Here is an 18,134-nt window from a genome sequence, read left to right on the forward strand (position 1 = left end):
ATGTTTTCTCTCATTAACCATATAAATACTCGCAATCAATTTGATTGTTCATCAAAAATATGACCTATTGAGATGAGAAAGAGAGAGAGAGAGAGAAAGAGATGATAGTTGCCCTTTCTCTTTTTCTCCATCACTAAATCATCAACAATTAAAACCATACAATTAATCGATAATCAATTATCAATTTTTCCTTCTTAATTTCAGTCATTTGAAAATTCTACTTTGATTGAAATGAAAAAAAGAAAAATAAATAATTTAACCTCTTTACTTTCGAATTTTTTTTCGATCATGTTGATACATATTCTGATTGTTGTTTACGTTTAAAAATATTCAATCGATTTTGATTTTTCCAATCATTTCAAAGAAAGAAGAGAGAGAGAGAGAGATGTTACCATTATAAGATATATAAGATGACCTGACCTGGTCTTTGGTCTTCGGCTCATAACGAGCCCGTAGACACCATACACACGATCTTACAACTCGCTCTCTCTTTCTCTCTCAGCCCCCACCCCACGTTCTCTTTCTTTTTTTGCTCCTTTCTCTCTGTCTCTCTCTCTCTCTCAGTGTGACACAGAGAAAGAGACCAAAGAAAGAGGATAAAGAAGGGAAAAAGAAAGAGCGGGAGATCGAAGCTTGGGAAACCGGAAAACGAATCAACTATGGAAAACTAGAGTACGTGACTCGTATGGTTTTTTATAAACATCCCTTAGGTCACGGAAGGTATAATATTGCCCATAGACGAATAACACCTTTGGGCTAATTAGACGTTAGGTTGATGATTGTTTTTGGTTTTCACTCTTGGAAGACAAAAGGAAATCATCATTTTTGTGATTTAATTTTCGACTCCAATTGCCAACTGTTCACCTCGATGGACCTTATGGTCGAACTTTACTCGAATAACTAAACTCATCAATTCTCCCTCTCGTTCATCCTCAATTAGAAATCTTTTGTTTCTTTCTCTCTCTCTCCATAATTTACCGTTAATCATCATTCGCATCAACTGTCATATCAGATGTTTACCCTCAATGAAGAAAGAGAGAGGAAAAGACTCCCTCGAGTTGATTAATTAGAAATTATTATTCTTCTTTCTATCTCTAAAATGTGTGACCACCTCTTCTAACCAAAATTGCTGATCTAATTTTCTCTTTCAACAAAATTTATATTCATGCAAATCGAACTAATTTTTTCTTCTTCTTTGCATATTCCATCTTCTCCTTTAACAGGTACAGTGACTGCGAGTTACTTAGCATTTATTTTGTGGCAAATCCTCTTACGGAGTAAACGTTCATGGCCAACAGAAAACGAACACTGAACACAATCTATACATATTATATATTAAATCTATTTGATCTATTCACAATTGTTTCTTGCAAATCATCATCAAATCATCACAATCATCAAACATCATCAACATCATGTCCATATTATATACATTGATAGTAATATTATTTGGTCTGTCTCTCTCTCTCTCTCTCTCTCCCAATGTATATAAATATATATTATGTTGTGTATGGTAATCAACATTTTCCCTTGTAATAAATAAAAAGCAAAATAATCATCTTTAAATGGCAAACGAGAAAACAAAATCATCTCCACTCCTCATTATCATCCTCATCATTTTCTCTCTCTCTCTTTATCATCTTCATCTCCAATTCGTGCTGTGGGGATCATTTTTTTTACAAAGAAAAATGTTCCAATGAACATTAGTCTAAGTGTTGAGAGGTTAAGGTGCTAAAATGAGGTGGGGAGTAAACACTCATTATTATATTTCATCTTTCCAAATGATGATGATGATCAAGCTTTTTTTATCTTCCATTTTCATCATCATCATCATCTTAGTAAAACCCTCCAGGGTATTTATCAAATTATCTTCAATGTTTAGCAAATTTAAACTTTCTCATTAACTTGGAAAATTTTCAACTTCATTTCTTATTCTGGTTTCTTTTTACAATCTAATATAGTTAAATATTTATTGTAACAATTAACTAATCACTAGACTTTGTGACTAATTAGCCTTTTCAACAATCAGTTTAAGTAATAGATTTCAAGATATAAGGTAAACAATCAAGTGAAAGTTTCAATTGTTATAACAATTGAAATTTACGTTGAGTAAATATCAGAGTTGATCAAGTGTTTACAAATTGAATTAACTAAATTGTTACAGTTAATTGTTAAATTTTCTTTCTATTACTATAAAAATATCTCAATTGTTGATTCTGTTACTAACCACAATTAAGTTAATTGTTGATTCAAGAAAAACACGGGAAGTTAATCATCATCATCGATTTTTTTTCCTATGTGAACAATTATCTTTTCCTCTGTCATAATTAAATCAATGATTAATGATGATTAACTTTAAGAAATTGTTTCAAGTCTCTCACACAGTAATCATCTTAATCATGTTTAAATTGTTTAATGTCACTTTTAATTGTAAATCAACGAGATAATTTATCTTTAACGGTTGAAAATGTAAATTGTTTCAAGTATATTCTCAATTACCATTAATCATTGCAATTAAATTTGAATTTATGGTTAAGTTGATTGTTGATTTTTATCGGATTGACAATCGATAAGTTTACAGTTGTATCAGTAATTAATCTAATAGTCAATTAATATGAGTAACTCAATGATTATCTCTTGTCGTGTTAATCTCAATTAAATATATCGATTCAATATCAATGAGTAAATATTATAAGACGATGATTAAAACCAATTAATTAGTTGATTAACAATCAGCCTTGTGTCAAAATAAATTGCTGTCAAGTTGATTAAAGTGTTTGCTTGATTGATAAGCCTTTTAATGATAATTAATATTGATCACAATAAGTCTGACAACCAACCAAAGCCTAAGTAATTTAATTTAATTGATTAAATGACTAATTGTTTACCTAATTACCGTTATTTACGTTAGCAGACCGACCTAAATAGTTATTAATAATTAACAACAACAAAATATGATCCAAATAATTAATATAAGAAACAAGAAATATATGAGATTGGTAACAATTGGGGACAATCAAGTTAATCAGATAATCAAAGTAAATTAAATTGATTTATAATCAGTAACCTAAATTTCAATCTGTCAATGTTGACATTCATTAACTATCACAGTGTTTCCGATAGAGAGAGAGAGAGAGAGAGAGAGAGAGAGAGAGACGATAATTTTATCTTCCCTTAGTATCTTTTTCATCCACATCCTCATCCTCATCTTCCTCCATCATCCTCTCATCACCATCACCCACTAATCATAGAGTATTGATTTGGTTTGAAAAGGAAGAGAGAAAAAAGTTTCTTCCAAAAGCAGTTAATTAAAAATCGATTCAATTTACATTGGTTATCATCTTCATCTTCATCATCAATTGATGATAAACTGGACCCAAGGTTTTTGGGGCCAATCCTTTTTGGAAACATCAACCATCACCTTTAGGATGGTGACCAGTAACAATCAAGAAATTAAATCAACTCATTATCAGGTCACTTAATCAAAAAGCAACTTTTGGTTAGGACTTTTCATCAACTATCAGGCCAATCAAAGGTTAGCCCTTATAATATGATGATGACCATCAGGGTGGACAGTCAACTCTTTCAACACTTACCTACTCACTCCTTTGACCACTTTATGCCAATATAGTTACTTTATTATCATTTTTATCATCATCATTATCAAATTATCAACAACAACAAGATATTATCAACTGATCAACAATAAAATTTCAAATGATTGACCTTTAATATAAAATTGGATTAGAAAGTAAACAAAATTGGAAACAGGATAACTGACCAATAAGCAGATGATGAAAGATGATGAGATGAAGATAATGAAGATGATTAAAAGCTGATGAGTTATTTTCAATGATGATGATTATCCGATTACCTTTACTTTTTTTCCTTGATGAAACTTAACAACAATCAACATCATCTGGATGCTGTGTTATGATGATGATAATCATCAACAAAATGCCATGAACAATATAGTTGATTTAAAGGTAACTCATCATCATCATTATCATCTTTCTCTCTCTCTCATCTTCTTGCTCTCTCATCCAAAAACAAACTTTATTGGCTTCGTGTCTCTTTGTTTACTTCCAACGCCCTTCAACATATGATCTTGTTGCTGATGATTATGATGATTATGATGATCATCAGGATGATGATGAGTAAAACTTACCTTTAACCTCCTCCTCCCACTGCCCTCCAACACCATAAGACACACACTGTTGAAGATGAGAGATGAGAGATGATGATTACCTTGATAATTAATCCAATGGATTTGCTCTGATGATCCCAAACAATGAGCAATCTTAAGTTTCTCATAGACTCTTGATTGTTTTACTTTAATTCACTTGATTAGTGAAGCTGATAATTCACCACAAAAGGTTAAATTGTCCATGAATTGTTTCATTAACCATCAGGTAATCAAAGTCCAAATAAAAATTAACCGAAACAATTAAAGTGAACAAAAAACTTTTGCCAAAAAGTTAATCACATGTAATTACAAACATCAATTCTTATCAAGAAAGTTGATCAAGAAAAGGAAAAATAAAAAGTTCTAACAATTCAAGTTCGAGGAGAAAATTTTGTTACAAAAGTTTTTCTAAATTGCTGTTAAAACGAGAACGAAACAAAATTAACCAACTCAATCATCTTCAACTATGGAAAAAGCAAGAGAGAAATTAAATTTACAATTCAATTGGTTACAATTGTAATTATAACAATTAAGGAGAGAGAGAGAAAAAAACAGAAAAAGAAACTTTTTTTTCCAATAATTGTTTTCGTTGCTGTTGGTAGACAATTAATGCAATTACTCATTACTAACCTAATTATGATTAACTTTTACCCTTTTAACTATTTATTATCATGATTAACTTGCTTCTAAAGGATGATATTAATCATTATCGATACCGGTGGAAGGTAATTGAAATATTCCTTGAGTGCAAAGAGATACGAATGCTAAAAAAAGAGGTTTGTTCAGGTAAAACGATGGAAGCTGAAAAAGCCCAAAGAGTAAATAAGATCTTCAAGAGGTAACATTACTTTTGGTGGGAAAATTAAGGAAACAGACGCTTGAGACTTAACTTTGACCCTGGAGGAAGGTGGGAGAGGAGAGAGAGAGAGAGAGAGATGCAAAAAAGAGAGAAAAGAAAAAAGGTAAGATGATGATAAAGGTTAGGCTACTGTAAGCGAACTCTCTCTCTCTCTCTTTTATCTTCTTCTTCTTATCTTCCTCCTCTTTTCATCTTAGTTACTTTCTCAGGCAAGTGTGTACCTTGTATCCTACAAGGTTTCACTTACACACCTTTACCTTTACAACTTTTGGCGCCAATTTTTTACCTTGACACGTAAAAACTTTTCACTATTGCGTTTTTTTTATACCTTTTTCTTGCATCATTTTTATGTAAGGTTAGGCCTAAGTTGGTGTGTGTTTGTGTACTGGTCTGCAACAATTAACTGTTAATTGTTACACATTTTTTCAATATTAACGAGTTTCAGTTTTAATTGTTATGATGTGTTTGCTTTTTTATTTCATCTTGTTTTTTTTTCTTTTCTTTAATTTGTTATCATTTGTTATCAAACTTTTTAATGAGGTTAATTGTTGATAGATTGTAAATCAAATGGAAACGTAATTAGTTAAATTTATATATTAATAAATATAAGATTAAGATGTGAATAAAAAGATAAACATCATTTTGATTATCACTTTTTTAAAAAAAAATCTTTATTTGTATTGATCAGTATAAAGTGAAATGAAATTATTATTTAGTAACGATTTAATTGCTTGGAAAGTAATCTTAGTCTCTTAATTGTTACATTAAATTGTTGTCATCAGTTTTCACCCTCAGGGGATAAATGGTGATGAGTTAAGAATGTGGCTGCTGTTTGTTGACCTCAGGTCACAAAGTGAACGTACTGGAATACACTTTGTAGCTGTTTCTCTCTCTCTCTCTCTCTTTGCGTTTTTGGCGCCAATCGAAAGGTTAAAAGAAAACGGAATTGACAATCTGTTGAACGATAGAAAAGGATGAAAATAATAATAACTAAATTGTCTCCACTTGAGTGATTAATTAACTAAAGAAGAAGAAAAAATCTCGCAGAAGAGAAACAAAATCAGTATTTAAATCGTCGGACATTAGATGTTATCGTAAGGTGGACGCGCGAGTTCATGGTTCGTTAAATGTACAAAACACACGTTCTAATGATCGTAAAGTTAATAAATTGAGTTTCAAGTGGTGGTAACATCTCATGTGGAAAGGATTGATTTAATAACTATTTCCGATTTGACTCACACTCCAAAGATAATCAATTTGTAGTTAATTGTGATTACAGCCACGTGAGTAAATCCATTAGACGATTTTGCCGCCTAAATATAAGATGATTATGAAAGAGGAAGATGATTAGGATGATAATGAAGAGTAATAATTAATAATAGATTTTAGTAAATGATCAAATTGTTCAATTCTCATTCAAGTGATTAAAATAACAACAAAAAAATTGTTTCTGTTTCTTGAAAAATGATTATATCATTAAGAAGCGGAAGAAAATTAGTCAATTTGATTATTTGATTGTGACAATAATAGATATTGACAATTAATTGGGGAGAGAGATACACACACACAATTAATATCGTATATAAATTGTTGAAACAATCAACTGATCAAATGAATATAATGTGAATCCATAAAATCACATTAATGATTCGTGCCAATGTACTGATTATGATGATGATTAACTTGATGAAATTGTAAATGATTAAGAAAATAGTTATCGTGATGGTTGGTACAGGATCTTTTCACATCTAAACAATTAATATTAATCGTTGATTACGATAAAACACAGAATGATGATTAATGTTTGTCTTCCCTTGATTGTTGTATAAATGATTGTCACAATTAAAATGTAAAACCATTTGATCACCATTTGTTAATCCGTTTGGATTGTGTATTACAATTTGTTAATTTGATGAGAAAATCAAAATCAAAAACGTGAAAATTGATCAATTTTTTTTAGTTAAAAAACTGATTTGATTTGTTGCTCGTGTTGTTGATTAGTTGATGTAATTCAAATTGTGTGTTAATCATGACGGATTTTAAACAATTAAGATTAACACCTAATTCATTTCTCGTTGAAGCAACTATTTTGTTAATTTTGTGTCGTCTAATTGTGTCATATCCAATTGCTATTGATCCACTTCCAGGTATTTAAAAATATGATAATATAACAATTAGTAAATTGTAAGATATTAATTGTTTCTTAATTGTTTCCATTTCATTTTTCTTTTTGTTCTCATTGTGTAACTTGATCTGTTGACAGATAAACCATTTTCTGGATCAACAGGTTATTTATTTAATCATGAAAATCTTAATTTAAATAATATCAAATCAACTAATTATCGTCGTCAAAGTTTAGAGGATCTGTTGAGTGGCGGTGGCGGTGGTGGTGGTGGCTCATCTAATGCAGATTCTGATGATGATGAGGAGGATGATTCACCTTCCCCACCAGGAGGGATTTCCGCTTCCGATGATAGTGCTTTACTCAACAGTGCTTTACTTGCTGGTATTCAAGGTGCAGGCGGTGGTGGTCCAATCTTGGCAGGAGATGGTGGCGGCGGTGGTAATGGTGTTAGTGGAGGTGGTGAAAGTGGCGGTGAGAGTGCAGGAAGTGGTGGTGGAGGTGGAGGAGGTAATAGTAACAGTGGTAAAGGCGATGGAAACTCGAGTTCATCAAGTAGTTCAAGTAGTGAAAGTGAAAAATCAGAAGAATCTGATTCGTCCTCGGGGCGGCCCAAAGGTCCAGTGGCTCGAGCGGTGGCCAATGTAAGAAAATTTCGTGAAAGGACAAACGATTTTGTCGCTGATGTGAGAAAACGTTTCGTCGATTGGCTTGATGGTTACGCTGGTTCTTCCGATAGTTCATCAAATAATAACAACGATTCCAATAATAATGGTGACTCATCTAATAGTGATTCTTATAATGATGAAGATGAATCAACAAACAATTAAGAAAATACACAAAAACAATTGAAATCAACAAACACTTTTCGAAAACAAATACATAACCAAGATGCCAAAAATTTTCATCTCTAACGGATCTGTTTTGATAATCATCTCCAATTCAATCATAATCATCATAACTTTTTTTGCTTCATCATCAACAATCATCAAACAATCAACAACAATCAACAACAATCATCCACCTTTCACCAACTATTCATCTCTATCCATAACCTTTCAAGTTAATTTAATCAATTAATTGCTCTTACAATTTTATGAGAAGATAATATTTTACAATCACAACAATTTAACCTTGATTGTTACCGGTGTATAATGATTAACTAATTTTTTTTGTTCATTCCTCTGTTAAATCAACTATTTTTCAATACATATGATTACTACATTATCCTTATACTCAATTAATATTGATAATCTGCTTACAATTAACTTAATTAATCAAAGGAAATGGATATACAAATTGTAAAATGATATAACAATTTGAGATAATCATTGATGATAATCAAGTTAATTATTTTACTGTTATATCAAATGACAAAATGATTTATAACTCATATGATAATTTTTTTTTGGAGGGAAAAATCAATGTTTAAGAGTTAATTGTCTTCTTGGGTTATTTGATTGCTAGCCAATAATAACAATCAAGAAAATTATTAATCACAATGGTTAATCATATTATCTTGCCAACAAGATGAATTAATCATTTGTAATATGAATACAATAAGTAGATATATAGACAATCAAAAATCATTTTCGTGATTTAAACTTGATTAACTATTGTTGTTGTTGTTGTTGTTAAGAAACAAATTTGTAACTATTGAAAAGTAATTAGATTCAGTTGTCATATTAACAATTAACCATAAATTTTAAATGATTAATTTGATACTCAAAGGATAACAAACTACTGTGGGTGAATTTACAAATGATATCAACAGAAAAGAAAGTAAAATAACAACAATAACAATAAGTAATCAAGTCTAATGAATACAAATTGAAGTCAATTGTTTATGAATCTAAACCATCAGAAAATGTAGTTAACGTTTTTTTCATACCTTTTACATGTACACAAATTTTACCTGAAAGGCATAAAAAGACAGAGACAAAGATGATCTTCTAAGATATTGATCATCTCTTGATGATCTTAATCATGTTAACAAACGGTAGTTAGTTTTAACTTCATCTCACATTACATTTGCTATTCAGGAAGGAGTAAGAGAAAAGTTAATCTTTAACCTTCTCTCTCTCTCTCTCTCACTCACAATCTTTATCCTCTGGTCTTTAGGTGTGATCAATTTGGCTTCTCAGCAGGTAGTAAGAGTAGTAATAGTCTCTATGTAATATTAACATGATCCAACAACGAAAGGTGAAGCTTCTGTGTATAATATTAACATGGATCTGGAATGTAACTATCCCTCTTATGTATTTGCTTCTTGCTTGACCATTGGGCAAAAGGGCCTCTGGAAAAAAAGAAAGAGATAAAAAAAGCTTTTTCTTTTATCGTCAAAGGTACTAATCGATAAATAACCAATTGAACCATGAAGAGAGAGAGAGAGAGAGAAAAGTTACCTGTATAAAAGAGAGAGAGAGAGATGATAACAGAAAACAAGGTAAACGAAAATATAAGAGACACACTTCGTAAGTTTACCTTTTTTTCTTGTTACTTTTTTGTTCACCAGTTAATATAATCAACGATTAACATTCAATGGTCATTATTAGTTGTGTTCATTGGAAAAAGAAAGTTACAACATGGAAACAAAGTTAATTCAATTGCAACAAATCATTATCATGACATTTTCTTGATTCCAGGTAAATCTAAAAGGTAAGAGAGAAAAAGAGAAAGAGAAAACTTTTTTTTTTCTCATTTTCAATGTTCTAAATGGAGAGAAAAGAAAAATTTACACAATTTAATTGTCAAAGTTAAATTAATGATCAGTTTAGTTAGTGTGTTATATGGATAATCACACGCAATAATTAATCACAGTCGGTTGATTATAAACAATTAGAATGGAAATTATGAGAAAACGGTTTATAGTTAATTTTACCTTTACATCTCTATGGTTAACTAATTTTCTCAATTTAGATTAACAATATGTATTAGTACCTTTTGATAGTTGAATAGTAATAATTATCAAAATTAACGTACAATTAAGGGGGAGAAAGAAAAAGTCGTTGACTAAATTAAATCGGTTTAGTAAGTATTTTAAAACAAAAACGCTAAATGACAGTTAATTAAATTTGAAGGTTAAATATTTATAATGCAAATGATGATTAAAGTTTGTTGTTTCTCAACGGTTTTTGTCTGTTTGTTAAACTAAACTGACTTTTTCTCAATTACTTGATGATGTCGGGCTAATGGTTAATTGTTAATCAGCCGTAAATTGTAAAGTGAATGGTAAACAACAATGAAAAACCAAAGCTAATTGTGTTAATTAGGAACAAGACTATTTTCATGAAAACTTTATGATGACACTTTAAAGATAGACGAAAATCTTACCTCTCTCACTCTCTCATGTTTACCACCTTTTTCCCATGTTTTACCTGTTAAAATAAAGATAACAAGGTGATGGAGCATTTTTTGGTTCCCACAGTAAAGATTCATTAACATACCTGCAAGAAAAGTTTCTTTCTTGTCATCCCAATATCTTTATCCTCATCCTCCATCCTCCCACTTCGTCTCAGTGTCTCTAACAATCTTATATGACAAGAGTAACAACAGTGACATTCAAAAGACAAAGACAATGATCGTCAGCATGATAACGCCAATGATGATAATGACCTTAGGCTAGAATAATCTACGTTAATGACCTAAATATAAAACGATTCATCATTAACATTTGATACACAGGATGTTACATGGATCCAATGGTCTTCCTTTGGTTTTTTTTTTCGTCATTTTCTCATCTCATCGTAGTTAATCATCTTCCTTTTAATCTTTCTTTCCATCTTCTCTTCGTTGGTTATATTTCCGTTCATTTTTATATCATTATCATTTTCTTTTCCTTGTTCTCCATTTCGTTTTAGTCGGATGTTGTAGTTGTGGAAATTTCGTCTCGCTCTAATAGTACGTGAACACATATACAATCTGGTATGATGACGATTCGTTTACTTATGTACCTTTGTTGTTGTTGTTGTTGTTTCTTCATCTTCTTCTTCCTTTGATTGTCTTTGTATTGGAAAACAACGGAAATGGATTTAGAAGGAAAAAAAAAGAAAAACAAGAAATTAGTATTATTAAATATCTACACCGACAATCGAGATTCAATCTTTGATATATATCTTGTATTTTTCTCTGTCTTTTGTTTCGCATCGATTAATTTTTGGTCAATTGTTTAGCGTTTCTATCTAATACGCTTACTTACTTTCTAAGGGATATTATTGTCGTTATCATTAATATCACCATAATAGTTAGCTAATGACACTCAATTAACCATTTAGTTGAATAGTATTTCTTGTACGTCGTATCTGTCAATTCATTTTTACAACAACGATATCGTTTCCTGCCCAATGTCACTCATATGAATCATATCTTTCCCGGTGATATTTTCCAGTGACAATTAATACACATATAAGTATATAGCTTCTCGTGTAAATCAAGTTAATTACTCTCGTGTGCTAAATCACATTGAACGAGACAGGAAAGTTAGAAGATCCTGTGTAACCAAAAGGGGATGACAAATAACAGGTACAACTTTGATAACTTGGTTAATAGATTATAATGAGTCCAACCATGAGTAAGATAATCAATGAGTATAATTTCCAACTGTCCTGAAAACGATAATAATAAAAAGGTAAGAATGTTAATTGTTGGTTGTCTTTCGATGAAATTAGAATGACGATAATAATAAGTTCTTTACAATTAGTATGATGGATTCTGTCTCTCCCTTTCTGTTTACGCTTTGTTTTGAGCCAGAAAAAAAGGAAAGGTGTACATTGGAATGAGAGATAAATGTCTTAAGCTGTTTTCTTAACTTTCCTTTGAATGTTGACATTTGACATGATTTTGGCGGGAAAAAGTGAACCTGTGGGTCACTCACTTCACTTACTCACTTTCTTATTGTACATAGAGAGTTAGAGAGAGTATAGTGGACACAAACATCTGCCGAACTAATGTTCGAGAGAGAGAGAGAGAGAGAGAGAGAGAGAGAGAGAGAGAGAGAGTCTGTTTCGTCTTCACGTCTTCTTGGTTCTCTCTTTTGCTCTCTCATAATTTGAAGCCATAATTAACTTTCCGTCTTAAAGGCTTTTCTCTATCAGTCTTAAAGATGAAGAAAGGTTTGCTTTTTCTTTCTTTTCTCCTTTAACCTCAACCCATTTATAGCCTTTTCCCAATGACCAGGTAAGGGGAGAGCCTTTTTCTAAACAAGCGTCCAACTTCCGTCTGCCCATATCAACATAAGAAGATGATACAAAGAGATGATCTTAAACAGAGCCATGTGGCAACCTTAGCGATCAATTTAAGCACTGGACACAAGTAGACGAACAAATCTAAAAGAGAAAAACCTTTACACACATTATTCATCATTTTCTAACATGAAACCTTTTTAGAAAATTTCTCTTCTTCTGTCAGGCCTAAGATAGAAAAAGCCAGAGAGAGAAAGAGGAAGAAGAGAAAACGTTTTAACTACGTCACCTTTTCTGAGGAAACAGTTTCGTCCAAAATCAAATTACGGAAATATAATCAGTCAATTTACCAAAAACAGCCAGAGGAACAGAGAAGGAAAAGACAATAAGAAATCATTAAGACAAAGACACAATAGAAAACAACAAAATCTAATTTCTTTCACAAAACCATCATCAATATGTTATCAAAGAGAAAGTCAATTAAAAATCTAATTAGAAACTCACCTTTGACCCGAATGATTAATTCAACTATTTTTTTCCATCTTAAGGATCGAGAAAAATGAAAAATGAGTCCAATAAATTGAATCGTAAGAAAATGAATCTAATCCTTTTAATTAATAGACCGATGATCTAATTGTCACATTTAAATTTTGATTCTCTAATTGTTGTTGCATCATTTTAATAGAATTCAAATGTGCTGCCATCTAGTGTGTAGAACTTGACTTGACATAAATTAGAAGAAAAAAAAATTATGAACATGAAACGCCATCTATTGGATTAGAATTTAAATTTTGTTGGGATAAAAAATCGATAATTTTTTTTCTTTTAGTTCTGGAAATTCGTCCGATAGAGTTTCACTTTTTTTCTTTTTATCCAGAAGATAGAAGGTTGAATGAGATCATTACCATGAGTGATATTGGAAAAGTTCATTGTCACCAGACAGGATAAAGTATTTACATTACCACACCCAAAGAATAAAAGTTAATTCATTGACCAAATCGAGAATATGAAATGATAAAACTCTCGAAAAGTTCATTAACCTTTGATTTCTATCGAATTCTAATTAGTTGATGTAAAAAGAAAGATTAATTTACTAATTAGTGATATGAAAAATTACTAATCCATGGAGAGATAATAACAAAAAAAAAGAAAAGGTTAATACAAAAAAATCGAACTCGAATTAGTCTTGATAAAAAGTCGAAATAACTTTTCGTTTCAATGATCAAGAATTTAATTAACTAATTAAGTCAATTTTTCTTTTTAGATTTTTACAACAAAATGAGTTGATTGTGAAGGAAGATGAAACAGGTAAATCTAAATGAGAGAAAGTTTTGAATGATTATGATGTTTATTTGATTGTTGAAGAGAGAGAAAGAAAGAAAAATATTCGATCACAGAATAGAACATCAAATTAAGGTTCAATTTCGCCCAAGAAAAGTTCTTTATCACTGGAACCAGATAAAACTAGAAAAAAGGAAGAAAAAAGAAAGACAATTAATCGAAACGATAAAAGGAAAACAATTCTCATTCAATCAGTTAATTACCTATTGGTTCATTGGGATGGAAAACAACCTCATTAACAGAACCATGATGCCCCGGAAGTTTATATAAGATACGTCGATAATGAGTGTCCCATATATATACATGTCGATCGGACGATCCAGCGGAAACTTTGGTTCCATCAGGAGACCAACTGCATCTTAATAGATTTTTTTCGAAATTATGTTGATGACCTTGTAATGTTTTGGTACATCTCTCTTGCGAAGCGAAAGGTCTAATGTCCCAAATACACACTGAATAGAGAAAGAAAATCAATTACAAAATGGTTGATCAATTTGAAGAAAATGATAGAAAAAAACTTACATGTATTATCCATAGCATTTGATAAGACAAATGAACCATCGGGACTCAATGAAAGACCAGTTATACTGTCGAAATGTCCAATCATTGAGAATAAAATTTCTCCTTTCCTCATATCGTAAACTTTAACCATATTATCGATTCCACCGTAAATCACTTGATCTGAATTTTCATTAAAAGTAACGGCTAATATTTGGTAAGGATCTTTAAAAGTTTGGCTACACTTTCGATCTCGAAGATCCCATATTCTAATTGTATTATCGTCTCCTCCGCTAACAAGTAATTGTGGACCTCGTCGGGAAGTGTGGCAAGAATTTACAATATTTGAGTGACCTTTCAATTTTTTTACTCTTCCCATGGTCTTTGAGTCCCACATGATTATTGTTTTATCGGTACTTGCGGTGAAGATGTTGCTACCATCAACTGAATATTGAACATCAAGAATCGCACCTTTGTGAGCTTGAAGAGCGGCGATATTTTCACACTCTCCTTGAGTACTCCACAAGTCTATTAGTTGGAAATTTTTACAAAACAAAGAATTAGATTAATGATATTGGAACAATTTAGTGGTAAATATCAATCAACATACACAATTGTCTATCATGTCCAGCAGAAGCGATAGTTTTCCCATCGGGATGGAATTTACAAGAATAAATCTCCCCTTGATGTCCACTTAGTTGCATAATCGGAGCAAATAAACTTGACGTTCTAGGTGGACCCTAATAGATGAAGAAATAAATGAAAACAAACAATCAATTAATTTGAAGAATTTAAAAACAATAAAGAAAATAATTAACTTTTATACTAACCGTATGTTCAACGAGAGCTCTTCCTTTAACTGGATCTACAGCTTGAACTAATTCACTTCGACTCTTTTTAACTGGTACAACAGCTCCAGCCAAAGTAAACTCATCTCCTGGTCGTTTGTACATCTTCAAAAATTAATTCTAAACAATTAACAAGAATTTATGATTAGAAAAATAGAAACCAAACTCAAAGCAGAAAATGCAACCAGAAAGAAATGGAAACCAACACAATCAAATTGAAAGAAATACTAAAATCACACATTGACAGATAAATATACTCACAATTTGAACAAACCAGAAAAGTTCTCAAAGTATTTTGATTGCTGAAACAATTAAAATCAAATTCCAAAGTAAAAAATTAACTGTAATTAGTTTTAAATTAATAAGAAAAAAACAAATTCATTCAACAGAAAAATCCAAATGTAAACAAATGTTTTTATCGAAGTGAAATTTTCGACCGATAGATGACAGGGTGATCGCATGAAAGAAAAAAAAATTTGTCAATTGTTACAATTAACTAATTTTCCACCAAGAAAGTTGTTCTCTGTTACAATTACGGAATTAAAAAAACAATTATTAGATACTAGAGATTAATTTTTCGGATAAGGAACCAAAATAATTAATCTTATCGATAGTTATCAAATTGGCATCAGTATTGTTTATGAAGGGATCAACTGATAAGTAACAATTAGTGATACAATTGTAATTACGAGTTTAATTACTAACCATTTTCAGTGAATCTTAGTTAACAAAATTTTTCTTTCCAGTGCAATTGTAATAAAAATCGTTGCTAACATGGAGATTTCTGTAAAAGGTAAAAAAGTTCTGGTAACTGGAGGATCTAGAGGAATCGGTCGAGCGGTAATCGAGACTTTGGTCAAAGCGGGAGCATCTAAAGTCTATGCTGTTGATATATTAAAGGATGAATTGGATAAATTAGCAAGCGAAGTTAATAATGTTCATCCAATTCCTCTCGATTTGAATGATTGGTCAGCTACCGAAGAGACTTTGAGTAAACTCGAACCCGTTGATTGTTTGGTTAACAATGCTGGGATTTGTTGGTTAACGGAACCAGGGAAAGTTAAGGAATCGGATGTTGATAAAATGTTTACATTAAATGTGAAATCGGTGATTAATGTGACTCAAATTATTTCAAATACAATGATTAACAATCAAATTAAGGGATCAATAGTTAATACATCAAGTCTTACGTCCATGAAATCATATCCTGGATTTTTCATCTACAGTTCAACCAAAGCCTCCGTTGATCATGTAACACATAATTTTGCTGCCGAATTAGGGCCAAAAGGTGTTCGTGTTAATGCAATTAACCCTTGGATTGTTAATACGCCTATGGCGACCTCCGTTTCCGTTGATCCCGCTAGGACGGCCTTGTTAAAAGCGTCTCATCCATTGGGTCGATTTATCGAACCTGAAGAAATCGCAAAAATTGTTCTTTTTCTGTTAAGTGATTGGTCGGGAACCATTAATGGGATCACTTTACCAATCGATTATGGATCAATCTTGTAAAATAATTTAGAAAAATTCAACCACAATTAACTTACTAAACGTAACTTTATTGTCAACGGCAAGAACTGTTGTACTTTAATATACAGTCGTGAAAAATGAGTTTCGAATGGTTTTTAATCATTCGCGCAGGTAGTGACTAAAATTAACAGATTAAACAATCAAGATAAGAAAAATCAATGAGTAAATCATCTAAGTCTTATCACTGATGATAAAGATTATCAATTGATTTTAGTAGCTAAGTTGCGCGAATGATTAAAAACCATTCGAAACTCATTTTTCACGACTGTATTTGGGTGTAATCATTGTTCTGGTGTAATTGTTTTTAGAAATTGATCATTATAGAGATTGATTAAATAGACAGATCTTTTTTTCCTTCACAATTAGCTAACCATAGTAACAATCAACATTTGATGATCCAATTAGAATGATCCAGACAACTGTTTGATTTTGAATCAGTTTGATAATCTGCTAATCATTTAATTGTTAAAAACATCAGTTATCTTTTCGTTTTCAAACTGATTGTAGACTTAATTGCTAATCACTATTGACAATTCAACAATAAATCAACCAAATAATTCATCAAATCTTTTTAAAGGGGTATGTATCACCCAAAACCGACTTTCGTAAAAATTGAAATAAGGTCATAATTATGATAGAGCACAGCAAAAAACAATGTTTTGTTTAATCAAAACTTCTCTAAAATGTCCCGTTCGGTCACAATTGCTGTCGAGACTTAAACTGTTTTTCGATGATATTCCGAGAACGGTGATAGATACAGACATGAAACTTCGTACAAATATAGTTTATATATCTGCCTATCGATTTACAACAGGAAAAGTTATTTCACGCGTCGGCTCCTCAAATATGATCTAAAGGTCATTTAGCTTCGAAATGAAAACATCCCGTGAGGTCATTGCTAAGAACATATTTAACTAACAAAAAATGATTGTCTAAGTATCTACTATAAGCCTACGTGTTTTCGAACGATTTGCAACAGTGATTTACGAGAAATCGCTAGTGGCCTCGTAAACTTCGATAAGCTATAACTTTTGAGATACTTATCATGAAAGCTTCAAATATTCACGTGAATACTTGTTATGGAAAGGACATTTGATTGTGGCAAGTTTTAGTTCAGTTAGATTCTTAACAATGTCCTCACGGTATGTTTTCATTTCGAAGGTAAATGACCTAAAGTTCATATTTGAGAAAACGACGCGTGAAATGAATTTTCCTGTTGTTAATCGAAATAATAGTATATGAACTATATCTGTACAAAATTTCATATCTGTATCTATCACCGTTCTCGCGATATTATTGAGGTACAATTGAAGTTTCGACGGCAATTGTGGCCGAGCGCAACATTTTAGAGAAGTTTTGATTAGACAAAACATTGTTTTTTGATGTGTTCTATCATAATTTTGACCTTATTTTAAGTTTTACGAAAGTCGATTTTGGGTGATACATACCCCTTTTTTCTCCCTTTTGAATTTTTCATTAACCATTCAGCATAAGTTCATCTTCCATCTCAAGTTTTGCGATAATCTTGATGATTTTGGGACTTTTTTGACCTGAATTTCGATCACCGTGGATA

The 18,134-nt window shown here is 31.3% G+C and overlaps 3 protein-coding genes and 1 long non-coding RNA gene across 13 annotated transcripts; 2 read left to right on the plus strand and 2 right to left on the minus strand.

Annotated features, from left to right (window-relative positions):
- Positions 1 to 6,897: 6,897 nt before the first annotated feature.
- Positions 6,898 to 8,376, plus strand: LOC128394097 (keratin, type II cytoskeletal 1-like). Its single transcript, XM_053354352.1, has 2 exons — positions 6,898 to 7,192; positions 7,309 to 8,376. Exons 1-2 carry the CDS (start codon positions 7,075 to 7,077, stop codon positions 7,995 to 7,997), a joined length of 807 nt encoding a protein of 268 aa, XP_053210327.1. The 5' UTR covers positions 6,898 to 7,074; the 3' UTR covers positions 7,998 to 8,376.
- Positions 8,377 to 8,525: 149 nt separating this feature from the next.
- On the minus strand, positions 8,526 to 12,989 carry LOC128394098 (uncharacterized). Of its 10 annotated transcripts, none has more exons than XR_008326309.1 (8): positions 12,852 to 12,989; positions 12,054 to 12,641; positions 11,861 to 11,900; positions 11,366 to 11,771; positions 10,614 to 11,169; positions 10,501 to 10,544; positions 9,652 to 9,818; positions 8,526 to 9,463 (listed from the first exon to the last, which is right to left on the minus strand). It is a non-coding gene; the product is annotated as an uncharacterized LOC128394098 (long non-coding RNA). The 10 variants fall into 10 exon arrangements; XR_008326308.1 differs by having other exon boundaries at positions 12,050 to 12,641; XR_008326303.1 differs by having other exon boundaries at positions 11,861 to 12,636.
- A 533-nt stretch (positions 12,990 to 13,522) lies between these two features.
- Positions 13,523 to 15,453, minus strand: LOC128394027 (U5 small nuclear ribonucleoprotein 40 kDa protein-like). Its single transcript, XM_053354262.1, has 6 exons — positions 15,296 to 15,453; positions 15,017 to 15,154; positions 14,797 to 14,926; positions 14,211 to 14,714; positions 13,892 to 14,140; positions 13,523 to 13,811 (listed from the first exon to the last, which is right to left on the minus strand). Exons 2-6 carry the CDS (start codon positions 15,137 to 15,139, stop codon positions 13,759 to 13,761), a joined length of 1,059 nt encoding a protein of 352 aa, XP_053210237.1. The 5' UTR covers positions 15,140 to 15,154; positions 15,296 to 15,453; the 3' UTR covers positions 13,523 to 13,758.
- Positions 15,454 to 15,605: 152 nt separating this feature from the next.
- On the plus strand, positions 15,606 to 17,127 carry LOC128394028 (L-xylulose reductase-like). Its single transcript, XM_053354263.1, has one exon. The coding sequence runs from the start codon at positions 15,809 to 15,811 to the stop codon at positions 16,541 to 16,543; it is 735 nt and encodes a 244-aa protein (XP_053210238.1). The 5' UTR covers positions 15,606 to 15,808; the 3' UTR covers positions 16,544 to 17,127.
- The last annotated feature ends 1,007 nt before the right edge of the window (positions 17,128 to 18,134 follow it).

The sequence above is a fragment of the Panonychus citri genome, unplaced genomic scaffold (genome assembly GCF_014898815.1).
Source record: "Panonychus citri isolate SS breed McGregor unplaced genomic scaffold, ASM1489881v1 Contig00139, whole genome shotgun sequence".
Taxonomy (NCBI): Eukaryota; Metazoa; Arthropoda; class Arachnida; order Trombidiformes; family Tetranychidae; genus Panonychus; species Panonychus citri.